Source organism: Pyxicephalus adspersus, chromosome 5 (genome assembly GCF_032062135.1).
Source record: "Pyxicephalus adspersus chromosome 5, UCB_Pads_2.0, whole genome shotgun sequence".
In the NCBI taxonomy this organism is placed as follows: Eukaryota; Metazoa; Chordata; class Amphibia; order Anura; family Pyxicephalidae; genus Pyxicephalus; species Pyxicephalus adspersus.
Window position 1 is genome coordinate 141847589 of NC_092862.1, and position 15284 is coordinate 141862872.

General features: G+C 38.5%; 1 protein-coding gene across 1 annotated transcript in view; it reads right to left on the bottom strand.

The window, feature by feature from the left end:
* MEOX2 (mesenchyme homeobox 2) overlaps nt 1-15284 on the bottom strand; it is a 56678-nt gene that overhangs the window by 13260 nt on the left and 28134 nt on the right. Inside the window, exon 2 of the mRNA XM_072412956.1 lies at nt 918-1090. Within this exon, the coding sequence (XP_072269057.1) occupies nt 918-1090 (173 nt within the window). The remainder of the gene's footprint in view (nt 1-917; nt 1091-15284) is intronic.

Here is a 15284-nt window from a genome sequence, read left to right on the forward strand (position 1 = left end):
GCTTGGTGTGGAGGAACTTGAGTTTTCCGCACAGAGCCCTGACCTCAACCCTACCGAGAAATTGTGAAATGAATTGGAATGCTGAATCCTAGCCATTTCGTCTAATCCAAGATTAATACCTAGCCTAACACAACATTCCATTCTCATGGAAGATAGGAGTGGAAGCTGTTATAGATGCCATCTGAGGACCAACACCATAAAAATGCCAATGGTTTCAGAATGGGTTTCAGAATGGGTTGCATTGGCCAGGCTTCTACAAATGTTTAAAACCTTCTGTTGTCTATTGCCTTTTGCCCACCTTCATACCAAGAGAGTAAGCATACCGGTGAATTCAACAACTTGGTATGTACAGAATAGTTTAGTTGTATTGAAGAATTGATGTATATGATAGAGTTGTACTTGTTATATAATAGAGCTGTACTTATTGTGTTTTTTTGTACATGTTGTAGTGCTGATACACCTACTAGCTGTACCAATTACATCCCTGAGGAAGCGGACACAGTCTGCCAAACGCGTCGGATAATCTCATCATATGTAATGCGTACAATGTATCTAGCCCATGTATGCTAACAGTGTTGAATAACTCTTTCTGAAACTTTGTATAAGGGAAGAGGCATGTATATTTTAACTGTTGTTTCTAAATATAGGAAATAAAAAGTATATGATAACTTTTTATAAATCCACTGCCGTTAAAGTCCCGTATTTTTGTTGTTCTTGTATTCTTTATTGTCCCTATTTACTATTACATTGGTTCTTCTTGAGTTAATAGATTACATCTACACATTTCTTCAAACCGTAAACTAGTTATCTCCAATGCATACAAATGGCAGATTATCTCTAAAGAAGGTCTATGATATTTAGTGCTGTGTCCGAAAACCCCCAAAACACAATCCAATAATGAACCTCTTTGGTAGTACCTGTCTTTCTGTGAGATCCAAGTTCACTGCTATTTCATATCGTCTCAACCTCGTCAGGTAGTTGTGATGGGCAAACTCGGCCTCCAGTTCCCTTATCTGCTCCTTGGTAAAAGCCGTCCGCTCCTTCCGGGGTTTACTGTTGACATCAGATTTGTAGCTTCCTTCCTGGGAATCTGTCAAACAAGACAAATAAATTCATTTGTATGTGTGTATTTTCCTGCAAAAGATGTTTTCAAATCAAATACAGATGGCGGATGACTGGATGCTAGCAATTTTTTCCCAAGTTGGCGTTTGTATGGAATACCAGAATTTTTTTCTTTTTTTATTGAAAACACATGACTGTTGTCCAAAGTAAATAATAAAAACAAATGTAATAATAATCCTAGATTTTATGAGCTCTTAGATTGACGGTACCCATATATAAGCCTGGAAAATGATTCAGTATTGAGGATTTTTCTGTGGTTTCCAAGGTTTGGGTGTGTTTGTATTACATGCTTATTAGATCAGTTCTTCTCAACCAAAATTCCTCCTGATATTGCTGGGGGTTCTATAAGAAAAGAGCAGTTTGGACCTTTCAAGTGAGTTTATGTGACTCCAATGATCTTTTTGGTTATCTGTAGCGGTGACATTCATTAGCCACCAATGTAAGAGGAATTATTCCCACTGACCACCACACTCATGCACTGTGAGCTGTAAATATAATAATTATAGAATGGGGCAATAGTAATGAAAAGTGTGTGCCTCTTAAAGAAGAACTAAACTAAAAACACACTTACCTTCAATCCTGCAGGGTAGTCCGATCTGTCCGAGGGTGTTTTGCATCGGGTCCCGCGTCGTCCCGGCATTCATTCCCGAGCCAGCGCTCCGGTCGCCACCATCTTCTCTTCTTCTTCCTGGTTCTTCATCCTAAGTCACCCAACCCAGGCGCGAGATTGGGTGACGTAGGATGGAAAAAAAAATTGCCGATCTCACTGCACGTGTGAGATCGGCAAATTTTTTTCTTTGTGCAAAAAGGCAATTCGGGGCATGTGCAGAAGGAGCACTCAAGAGCGTCCCGGGATGCCTGATGTAGGTATCCTGGGAGACTTTGCACCTCCATTCATTCTCGATTGCCTGGGCGATCAAGAATTAGGGGGCGATGCTACACCCTTTTTTTTTTTAAGAAAAGGGTGTTGCAATAAAAAAAAAACAACAGAATTTTTACCTTACATAAAAGGGTTGTCTACACAGTGACACAATGATCTTTTTGGCTATCTGTAGGAGTGACATTCTTCCCAATGGCCAGCAATGTAAGAGGAATTCTTCCCACTGACCACCACACTAATATACTGTGAGCTGTAAACATAAAAATTATGGAAGGGGTTCTCTGAAGACATGGAAGTTATTTCAAGGGTTCCTCCATGGTAAAAGGTCAAGAAACACTGGGTTAGAGTATAATCAATGTACAATTAAATGAAACGCTGAAAGATTCTATTTATTTACCAAACCTACCTTGGTAAATATGGGGAGTCTCATTGTTGACCTACTTATCAAAATATGAGTTAAAGTCCAGATCCAATTTTATTGTTTTTATTAAAAGAAACCCTTATACATATTTTAAACCTTGTATATCACTGGTACTTTCTTGTAATGATGGTGGTGGATAGGTAATACTAATAGGCAATGTGGAGTAATTTGTAAATACAACTCTGTCCAAGGGAGCTCAGCCTTACATGGTGACAATAGATTAAAAGTTTAAAATTCCCAAACAACGTTAAAAAATAATTACAAAAATTGGACAATTTGGACAAACTGCAATGGAATCTATTGAAAAGCAACATAAAGGTATTTTAGGGGTGGATTGGCTTCAGTTAGCTCCTAAGGGTAATTAAAGCTTTGTCTATTCTGGACCTTTTTCTGTGCGAAGAAACGTCCTTCTGGATATCTGCCTTATACCCTTGAAATAACTTTCAGGTCGTCAGGGAACCCCTTCTATAATTATTATATCCACAGCTCACAGTATATTAGTGTGGTGGTCAGTGGGAAGAATTCCTCTTACATTGCTGGCCATCGGGGAGACTGTCACCCTTACAGATAGCCAAAAAGATCATTGGTGTCACTTATACTGACCTGAGAGGTGCAAACTGCTCATTGCTCAAAGAACCCCCAGCAACCTCTAGAGGAACCCTGGTTGGGAAACAGTGCAATATGAAAAAGAAGTGGAGTTCCCCATAAAGAATTAAAAAAAAAACAATCAGATCAAAAAACTTTTAACATTTTTAATCCAGGGAAGTGACAATTGTAATCTGATTTTGTTGGTTTTGTTGGCATTTTTAGCCCTGGTTTGTATAGAGCCGCTCTCATGTGAACTGTGGAGTGCAACAGCTGCTTCACAGATTTATTGAGTTGCAAGTTTTAAAGGTTTTATGTGATTTACTTTTTTAAACATTTCACAGCTTTGTGTCTCATAGAATGGAATATCGTGGTGCACACATGTGTCAGTTCATTATGCTGTAGCACATAGAACAATGAAACAATTATTTGTAGTTTCTGTATTGTAGCACAAACACAAAATGTAGCTAAAAATGTAGGAAATAGAAATAGTAAATGCGCCATGAATAGGTTAGAAGTATTTTTTTGCCTGCTGGAGGAATTAGGATCAAGGCTATAAGGCCATTTATATGATAAACTTTAGGAACCATGCAAGATCCACTTACATGGAATCACCATACTCAGTTCAATTAAAACAAATATCTTTAAAAAGGCAAATAAATTAATTATTAAAAGTAAAAATACGAGTACATATGCTTAGCTTGGCTCCAGACATCTGGTTGATTTCTCAATATAAAGGTGACATTGATGTACCTCAGTGCTGCCTCCTGTGAGTTCCTAAATGCCTAATTCTTTTTAATGCTTTATTTTTAATATCTTGGCCAAATTTAGCAGTGTCAATATGCTGAAGTAAACTTTAAAATACTTTTATGACTAATTTGTATATGCATATATATATATTAGGGGTTATAGCAGGGTTTCATGTTGTATATTGTTATATATTTTTTGTAATATGGCAAAAAGAATTTTAAAATAATGTATTATTATTTATTTATTTATTTTAATAATGTAACTGAATTTGACAATTACACAATTAAACAAATTGCACTGCAGATCTCACTACAGCCTGAAGGTGGCAGCTCTAATTTGTCGCCTTTATTTTATCAATGAGGCCTCCAGACCTAAAGGTGTAGTCTACTCAAAAGTTTAGCAGGTATCAAACACATATGAGTGAAAGGTAGAAGCATATCTAGGGTAAATCTAGAGATCATTGCCAACACTGTCAAGTCTCAAAAACAGAGTGAGGAGATAATGCTTTTTAATTAAGCAAGGTCAGCAGCAAAGGTCAGTCCTTTAAAACAGCCATAACATTCACCCACAGCCTACAACAAGGCAGACTACTACCATCGGCTGTTAGAAAGTCCCTAAACTGTCCATGTGCTGGCAACATCGTGCATGATGCACCCCTTAAAAATAGTTTTGTAACAGCATTAATTTTCTCACCATACACCAAAGTCATGCTTTAACCCTCACAATGTATATTCTTGCTCATATTCTCCTGCTGCTGCCCCCTAGAGCATTGTTAGAACAAAATGACAGCCAGGAATTGCTTGTAGAGCAGGAACAGCTGCCAAATTAAAGCCCCCCCCCCCACACACACACACACACATACCCCCACTGTATATAATGCCTACAAATGTAAAAGTCCTTTAGAAAATAAAATTAAACAATGTTTTGTAATATCGCGTTTACTATGCTATTTATATGATAATGAATGGTGTGACTTTTATTCTGCGGAATATGCAGAATAAATTTTCCTATTCAGCACCTTATTTATTTTTTATGAATTTTAATTTATAGAATACATGCCAAATAAAATACATTATTGCGGAAACCATAATAAAGAACAACTCCCAGATGAGGCAGGGAAGCTGCAGATGGACCACTGGAGATGGCCTGACCATGTTGGTCTATATGACAAAAAGGTTTGGTCAACAATAATGAAGAACAAGCCCCAAATGAGGCAGGATAGCTGCAGATTAACATGGCAGGTCACTGGAGATGGCTTGACCATGATGGTTTTCCATATAACAAATTTGTTTGGGCAACCATAATGAAGAACAACTCCGAAATGAGGCAGAGAGGTTGCAGATGGACATGGCAGGTCACTTGAGATGGTCTAGTCATGTTAGTCTTCTATATGAAATAAAGGCTTGGGCAACCATAGTGAGGAACAACCCTCAGATGAGGTGGGGAAGTTGCAGATAGTCTCTCCAAGGCTGGGGAGAATACACTTTTATCAGTGAAGCTGGGTGATCCAGCAAATCTGGAATGGATCCGGTCCAGGATTGAAAACATGGCTGGATCACCAAGCTTCACTGATGAAAATGTATCCTCTCCAGCCTTGGAGAGCTTTAACCTCCCTAGCGGTAACCCCGAGTGTGACTCGGGGTAGAAAAAAGTTGCTACAAGTGGTAACCCCGAGTCACTCTCGGGGTTGGAACACCTAGGGAAGGTTAGTAAATAGAGCGATTACCCGATCCGCCGGGGTCCCGCGCCGTCCAGTGCCGCGATCTTTGTCTTCTTTCTTCTTCCCGCTTCTGCATCCGATGAGTTCCCGGTGACGTTGGTGCGTGTGTACGTCGCGGCTGGGTGGGGCGGGAAATTCAAAATTCATTTGTATTGCATTCAATACAAAATAACTGTATTGAATGCAATACATTGGATTTTTATGTGTAAAAGCGGTACATTGTTTTCAAGAACATTTTTTTTACAGTATATATAATAGTATGAGTATAATGTGTATTTTTTTTTAATTATTTTTTTTTTTAATATATAGATTTTTTAATTTATTCAATTTATTGTTTTTAAATGATTTTGTGTTTCAAACTTTATCATACTCATACTATTATATTATTCTGTAAAATAAATTTTCATGAAAAACAATGTACCGCTTTTAGACATATAAAACTGGAAAGAAATGAACCGCTAGGAAGGTTAATAAATCAGGGCAAGTATCTCATTGTAAATGACCTGACCATGTCGGTCTCCTATATGACAAAATGGCTTGGGCAACCATAGTGAAGAAAATGGGAAAGTTGCAGATAGACATAGTCTCCCACTGTACATGACCTGACCATGTTGGTCTTATATATGAGAAATCTTCCGATTTATTTGCTTATGTTCAGTTGCTCAAAATTTGGGAAGTTTTTAAATAGTTATCACGACTCATCTGCCTTTTAGTTTTGTATTTATTGTGTGTTACATTTTATTATTGTTTTGCTACTTTTTTCACCTTTCTACCTAATCATAAAATACTGTTTTCCTTTCAACTGCAACTTGCTGTAAATCTCTTGTTTTTTGAAACTTATTTCTGGAAATATTCTGATTTTACAGCCCTCCTGGGACTGTGGGATGGGAGATACCAACCCACTCTGACCTTACGGTCTCTTTTCATATCCTACGAGGCTGGGCCCTTGTGCTTACTTGTCGGTGGAAAAAAGGGTTGGAGACCCAAAAAAAAATGTTGGCCGGTTTTCCAACAAGCTTCCATCTGTTGTGCAGATGTTGTTCCGTGCTTAACAATTGCGTCCTGCTTTATAAGGACTGCTTATTCCTGAATACCCTATGATAGATGTGGAAGTCAAAATTGTTTGGCCCTTGGGAATTCAAGGAGATGACCCGCTGTCCTCCCTTCATCTATACATCTGGTGTACAATATGCTAATACAAGACGTATATTAAATTCTGTGATCCACTGAACTCCAAAGCGGCACAGAAGAGAATTGACAGGATTTTATTACTTAAAGGAGAATTCCAGTCGAAACCCCAATTGCACAGTGACTTGTACATACGTCATGCCATCCTTTAGTATAACACATTGGGACGATTTATTAAAGCTCTCCAAGGCTGGAGAAGATACACTTTCATCAGTGGAGCTGGGTGATCAAGAAAACCTGGAATGGATTTCTTAAAGGTCATTTGCTATTTGTTAGCAAATCTTTTCAATCCTGAACCAGATCCATTTCATGTTTGCTGGATCACCCAGCTTCACTGATGAAAGTGTATCCTCTTTAGCCTTGGAGAGCTATAATAAATCAGGTCAATTATTTCCTGCTTAGTACATAAAGCTGTAAATACCTTTTGATAGCTTTTGATCCTGTCCAGGTTTGGGGCTGACAACTCGGTTTTGTTATTCAATTTTACTTGTAAACATTAGTGGCCCTCCACTCTTTTTTTAATACATCTCATATTGAATGTTCTTCTTTAATAGTGACTCAGGCTTCTTCCATCCCCCCTAGCTGTACTCTCATTATTTGTGCCAGCTTCTGCTTGGTTACATGTTAACTTATCGTTCCAATGGGCATAAGGAATGCTTTACTTAGCTTAGTGAATGTATGATAGTTCACTTTGCAAACTCATTTAATCTCAATCATGTCATCTAAGAAAAAAGAAGTAAAATATACTTTCAAGTTGACTTTCAAGACATAATTCACATTGCTATGTGAACAGCCTCTATTCCTTAAAATAAATAAAGTAAATCAACCCCAATGGGATGGCATATTCACATCCTCAGCATTACCAACCCAACCATCTGTCCAGCAGTACAGAAATAGAATTTGTGGTTATGACCCCTCCCAAAATAAGCAAAAAATAAAAAAACAGATATAAGTGTTTGTGAGTTGCATGGGAAGGTAGGGGTTGCTGAGCCTTTTTTAACTGTTTATACAATTACAACTATATATATACATACATACATACATATATACCTGTATATACATATACAACATATAGATGAGAGAGAGATTCTGTATGTGTGTGTGTGTATATATATATATCTTGATATATCATGAATTTTAAACAGGCAGCAAAGTAGACATAACACCATGCAACATACAATATTTCCAATTTTGTTTAGCTAGGGTGGCCATTTACCCATCTGCCAAATAATATGCTATGTTTCACTCCTAAACAATAACCATCTTTAATAGTTGCCCCTTATTCAGTGAGCAGGCAGGTGGCAAAGAAAGTTACAGAGCTGTAGAGTCTGCACAACTCTCCTGGCTCGTGTAGATGTAACAGATAACATTTAGGCATTTATGCTCAGCATTTGCTTGCTTTAAAGAAAAGCCAGACTTCAGCAAGCTAAGCCATTAAATTATAATGCTTGTGCAGGTTTAGGGAAAAGTGCACACTCATTTTTTGGCTTGAGGCCATCCAACATAATCTAGACCTTTCCTTCTCAGCCTGCCTGTCCTGCACACCCCCATTTTCCTCTTTCAATCATGGAGACTCAGCATCACATATGGATATTACCTAGAGTGGTCTGCATGGGAAATGCCATTCCTCCTGACTGGCATCCACCCACCAAGGCATTTTGATATTTGTATACCATTCCTAAGATATAGTACACTGCTTGCATTGGGGCTGAGGGTTCTTAAAGCAAGTACTGGGGCAATGTGCTGTAATGTTTTAGAAATAGACTCATCCTCGGGAGGCATGTGCACAGAGACCCAGTGATGATGATGGGGAGGTTACCAGAAAAGACATAATGTAAGATTCAACACAACTGGTTATACATGCTGTTGATTTTGTCATTGGATCCATTCTCTTTCCTCTTCCTATAACAGACCAAGCTGTCTAAATTGACACTTTTAGAAGGTGCCAGTTTATGCTGCCAAATGGTCAGAGCAGCTGCAAGAAAGAAAGAAAGAAAGAAAGAAAGAAAGAAAGAAAGAAAGAAAGAAAGAAAGAAAGAAAGAAAGAAAGAAAGAAAGAAAGAAAGAAAGAAAGGTCAGAGACTGCAGACATTGTACAGGAGATGGTCAGAAACTGCAGACATTGTACAGGAGACGGTCAGAGACTGCAATGTTACATAATAGTGCTAGAGATCACTGCTTTGACAATCCTTTTAAAAAATCAAGATTTCCAAATCTGTGTTACCTGTTGGCCCTGTTAAAAATCCTATAATGAACTCCTCAACATGCTACATTTGTTTCCTAAAGTCTAATGACAGAAAGCCCAACATTTGACCTTTTTGGCTAAATATAACAAAGAAAAAATTCCTCAGGAAAATTATTTTTCTTCCTATATGTACACAAGAACAACTCTTGAGAGCAGTTCCTCCTGGATCGCTCGTTACCACTTTCCTATGGGTAGGGTGGGTAACTGCATTAAAAGATTTCACATCATCTCATATTCCAATGATAACTGGTAAAATTGCCATTTTCAGGATTTGTCACCATCTAATTTCCAGGTGACAACTCTGTGCAATGCAATAATTAGAGAAAACACCATTAGGCATGAATAACTGGCTCCTTGTGCTGCTTCCACATCTCCCAGTTTGGAATCTGTTGGACTACAAAACGCTGATACCAACCCAAATTCATTCCTCTATCTGCCTGCAGCCTGGCTTTAGTCATACACCTGACAAGCTGTACCCCAGTGAATTTTGAACGCCTTATGCAGTCCTGAACGACCCCGACTGTAATTTGCTTATTCTCAGGAAATGGAAGCCAGTCTGTGGCGACAGATTTATTAGCTAAATAGTCATCTATTGCCTTTTTAACTTTTTTTTTTGTCTTTTCCTGCTTGGCTGTGTGAGTTATAACCACACCAAAAGTGTTCCTGTATGGATATGAGGAGGGCAAATGACACGAGATCGGCATAGGAATAACATCGCACATGAGCAATCAAAGACTTCCTCAATGTCGTATTACTACCAGCGCTATGAAAGCTTTACGACTCTGTCCAGCACTTTGGCGGTAATGCGATGCTAGGGTGTAATTCAGATGTCCATCAAATCCTAATGTGTTCAAATAACACGGGATTTGGGTAAAAAAAAGATACTTGGGAATATGGAACGATATTAGGCAATGATGGAGGAAAATTTAGGTGGAAATGCAAAAATAAAAAAATAATATAAAATAACTATTTTATAGATATATCATTTTATCTAAGTACATATGATCTGCCAGCAAAGCATTCAGTGAGAAGGATTTTTGTGGATTAAATCTACCTACACACGTCAGATAATAATCGCCCAAAGCAAATGGTTGTGCTGGTCTAATGTAAAAATTTGACATGTGCACAGTTGTCCCCCAATGTTGTTCTTTAATAGATAAGCAACCAATCAGGAATGAGAGAGAAGGGGGGAGAGCACAGCATGGTGCCCCTTACTCATCATCTGCCCTCTCCATAGAACAGAACAGTATAGGACCTGATTTATTAAAGCTCTCCAAGGCTGGAGACGATACACTTTCATCAGTAAAGCTGGGAGATCCAGCAAACCTACAATGTATTTCTTAAAAGTAATTTGCAATTTGATAGCAAATGTTTTCATTCATGGACCATTCCAGGTTTTCTGGACCTCCCAGGTTCACTAATTACAGTGTATATCCCCAAGCCTTGGAGAGCTTTAATAAATCTTGCCCAATGTGTGTACAACACTCATTGACCACTAAAGATTGTTTCAAGCAACAATCTTTCTCAGACATCTATACAAGGCGTTAGTGGTGTCAGGCCTGACTTTTCCTACCTATACACCACTCATCATTCCCACTCTAACATCATAAAATATAATCATTGTGTAGCCCTGAAAGGGCCAATTAGGATAAGATTTCAGTGCAGAGAAGGGACGGGGTAGTTCGGAATGTTTTCATCAGTTGATAAAAACATCAATATCATCAAATGTGTACTATGTGTATCAAAGAAATATAACCAGATGCTGAACATTGATTCCTAAAATATCACAGCACCCTGCCCCATGCAGAACAATATTGGTAACAGCCATGAATGATGCAGAAACTCCACACTTGAAAGAACTTGGATCTAATGAATAAAAGTGGTCGGTCGGAGGCAGTCAGGCAGCAGAGAAAGGCATTAGATGATGGTGGACATCCTCCATCCAAGAAATGAGATGGGCCCTATCTAATGTGCTCCAGTTTCTAATGGACAATGGGCCTAATTTATTAAAGCTCTTTAAAACTGGAGATAATGGACTAATATGAGAAAACCTGGGTGATCTAGCAATTCAAAAATGGATTTGGTCCAGGATTTAAAGCATTTACCAACCAAGGACAAATTATTTTTTAGGAAATCTATTCCAGGTTTTCTGGATCTCCAATGTTCACCACTCATATTTTGTCTTCTGGAGTCTTGGAGAGCTTTATTAATTCAGGTTTATTGGGAGAAGGTTGTGGTGTGCAATGAAATCAGAGCAAAGTAATAGGAGAGAAGCCAAAGCATTGCTTTGAACAAAGCGGACCCAGAAGACTTTGTGACCTTAGCATGACTGCCACACTTAATGTATAACAATCTCTTAGATTGTAAGCTCCATTGGTCAGGGTCCTATTCTCTTTATATGTCAATGTTATTAATGTATCAAGGTTTGCCATCTCTCGTTCCTATTAGTTGTACAGCACTACATAATATGTGCTCTTCATGAATAAAAGATATTACTTTTTTCTCAAGGATCTTTGACTCACTTTCACATTTTCAGTTTTCTCATAGTCGGAGCTGACCCAGCAAACAATAGAATTGATTCCTTACACAACCCAGAAGCTCATATAATGTAAGTCATATATTTCGCCTCTCCGAAGGTTTGACTTTACGTTTGCACCGCCGTCCCATATATGAAAGATAAACATCCTTGCGGAGTGCGGCAAGGGGCGCCGCCAGGGATTTGTGAGGTGTTACTACAGAAGTCGTGGCAAAAATTACCTGATCTGAACAATAAAAGGGAGTCTATCCCTCTCTGTCCATCTTTTTTTTTTTCCCTAGCAGTTTGGGGTTTTGCGGCGGCTGCCAAGGAGTTTATTTACGTTGCTCTGACTAATGGTCTGTTTTATGCATAAGACACTTTATTAACACATGTGTTAGGCTTGCACAGATGCATGCGCCGGTTTTAATGCTCCTCTGTACATACTGTTACTGGCACGGCGCACAGTAGCTATCCAGAGGTCTGCTCTAAAAATAACGTACAGATGTTTGTGTTTGTAAGTGCAAATCTGATTCATTTATTCGGTCGTTTTTCCTTTTAAACTGTTGTGGTCACATGCAAAAATAGTTCCATCTATTAAAAGTGAAAATCAGTAGAAATAGTTTTCAATTTTGGCACTGGGGCTACTTTTTTACGGGTCCTTGATGCAGCATTCCAAAGCCACAGCTCTCCATAATGGACCTGTTTAAATCTAACTTTTTCTTTAAATTATTTAGGCCAGCAATCCAGTTAAAAAAAAAGAAGGGCATTAAAAGAATTTAAAAGAAAATTAGTATTTGCTGCAATACAAACTTTCAATCTGGAACTGCCATCTACAGTACCTGTTTCTGCCACTAGATGCCCTCGGTCTTTGGAGGTAATTGACAGTCAGCGTTGTTCAACTTATTTCCTTTGAGCCTCGGCTGTCATGGACCCGTCTCCAGTTTGTACTTAAGCAACAAAGGAGATGCAGGTCTGTGTACTGTTTCCCCTTCAATCAGCAAGCTGTTTGTGTTGCTTCTCCTTATCTGAGCTCTGATGCACAGAGGGCTAATACCAAGTTTAGTTCAGGGATTTACCCTGCCCAAATTTTTTGATGCTTCAGTAGTGTTTTCTTTTGCTGCAACAACTTTTTTTAATGGATGTGTTACTTTTATAAAATGCTATTTGCTACTGTTTGTAATTTTTTTTCTGGTTGACCCAAATAAAAAATGTGAAAAAAAATAGTTTAATGATGTAATAATAATTGCATTGATCTGAGGTTCAATTTTAATACCCCCCACCCCCACTCCCTAGTGATAGTAGTATACTTGTCACCCTCCGTCCCACTGCAACAATTCCTGGTTTGTAAAAATCCTGGAACCCAATGTATAACCCAAAGTACTCCATGTGACATAACCAACCCCCCCCCCCCCTCAGATTGAGAAGCCAATCTATAGGCTCCATGACAGTCATATGGGTATTGACCCTCATTGGGTATTGGTGGTGGGTTATCGGGATGATGGCTGACATTTTTGTAGGACTGTTGTAGAATGGTGCCACTTAAAAGAGTAAATTAATGTCAGATACCCCCAAAAAAAACGTTGGTGTCTTCATTTGCGGCCCAAAACATTTGTAACGATGTTATATTGGTTTTATGAACAAACTTTTGAAGATAGATAAAAATAAACAATTATAAATATATTATAGTACCGGTAATTGTATATAAAATAAAGTTGTAAATTGAAATGTTGTTATATTTGTCCTTTTAGCTACCCATGGATTACAAGACAGAGATCTAGCCATAGAATGTGTGAGAATCCTACTTCTATAATTATATTTTCCTTATTTTTTTTTCCCGGAGACACTTATTGTGTGAACAGGAAGTGGAAATGAATTTTCCTCCCTTGAGAACCCAAATATCAAATAAAAACTCAACAGAATTTCAATATGGAAGCACGGATTTGGTACATTCTTGGCTATGGAACAATAACATCATTGCCTTTACTTTCCCAATTCTACCCACCGTCTTTAACTACTGCCTTGGATGACTTTATAAAGAATGAGGGAGGCTCAGCCTTTAGAGCAGTACTTTTCAACCAGGATTCAGTGGATCAATGGGCAATAACCAATTTGTGTTTCTCGGGTCAGTTTAGGTGACCCCAATGATCTTTTTGGCTATCTGTAAGGGTGACATTCTTCCCAATGGCCATCAATGTAAGAGGAATTCTTCCCACTGACTCCCACAGTAATATACTGTGAGCTGTGGATATAGGAATTATAGAAGGGGTTCCCTGAAGACCTGAGAGGTATTTTAAGGGGTTACCCTGTGTTAAAAAGGTTGAGAAACTCTGCTTTAGAGTGTTCAAGAGCTAAAGGTAACCAGTGATTGACAAACCCCACTTTCATTCATCCATAGCCAAATACCAACTTGGAGGAAGGGGGATTGGTCCTCTAAATGCTGAAAAACTATGAATTCAGCTTTAAAATCACAGTTTTGATTTGCTAAAGTATGAAATTTGCTTGAACACATGGATTTTAAGGATTCTTTAGGGCCATTCTCTTGTTACGCACATCGCCTTGAACTTTCCATAATGGGCGATGGGTTTTACTTTTCTCTATTACAAGAGCAATGGGAGCCAAAATGAAAACCGCCAGCTCCTCGTAAACAAACATCATTTGAGAGCTGACAGCTACCCATCAGCCTTCGCCTGAACGTAATAACAAGATAATGAAGTTGGGAACCAGGAAACTAATTTCTGTTATCCGCACTTTGTAGTCGGGTCATTAACACATTCTTGTCACTGCGGCTTCTGCCAAGTGGAAGGGATACAAGCCAAGGGGAGATGCACAATCAATTGTAAACACAAATCGGAAGGCTGAAGTAGGCTAAGACAAGCTCTTTATATTGAATAAAACCCATGGACACCATATAAACTTGTGATACAAAGCCAGCACTCATCTACTGCAGGAGCACAGCATGCATGATGGACACTCAACTTTTAACTCAACTAATGATAAGATAGACAGATTGCAGGAAAAGTGGATGGATCTATAAATGAATGGATGGATATAAATAGATACAAAATAGATAGAAAAAGGTAAAAGAGAGAGAGAGATAGACAGATAAAAAGGAAAAAATGAAAAATAGATGGATCAATGAATAGATAAAGAGAGAGGGATGGGTGAATGGATAGATCATGGAAAATGGGTTGATAGAGAAATTGATGGATGGATCTAGACCAGTTTTTCTCACCCAAGGTTCCATGAAACCCTTGGGTTTCTCCAAAGAATGCTTTGAGCAATGAGCAGTTTGTGCCTTCCTGGTCAGTTGATCTTTTTGTTATCTGTAAGGGTGATGTTCTTCCCAAAGGCCAGCAATTCAAGATACATTCTTTCTACTGACCACTATGCTAATATACTGTGATCTATGGATATAGTAATTATAGCAGGGGTTCCCCGAAGACCTTAAAGTTATCTTACACGTTCATTATGTTAAAAAGGTAGAGCTAGATAGATGGATTTGTGGATAGATAGATAGATAGATAGATAGATAGATAGATAGATAGACCTACCATGGCTTGCTGTATCCCTGAGTAGTGAACTTCTGAGTGAGGTGCTGGTTTTACTTCCAGCTCCAAGTCCCATAGACAACAATAGGAGCTGGGTCTATTTTCAAGCCAAATGTAGACCTGGCACATCACCAACTAGTGTTCTGTTCAGAGGATCAGAGCCAGGAACCCAACTGGCAATGGTAAGTACATCTATCTGATGGCACATCCCAGTTAGAAATCACAATTTACATGCACAACTACAGGTGTGGGGCAATAGATTGCAGTATTTTATGATTACAGTTCTCCTTTAGGAGTCAGACATTTG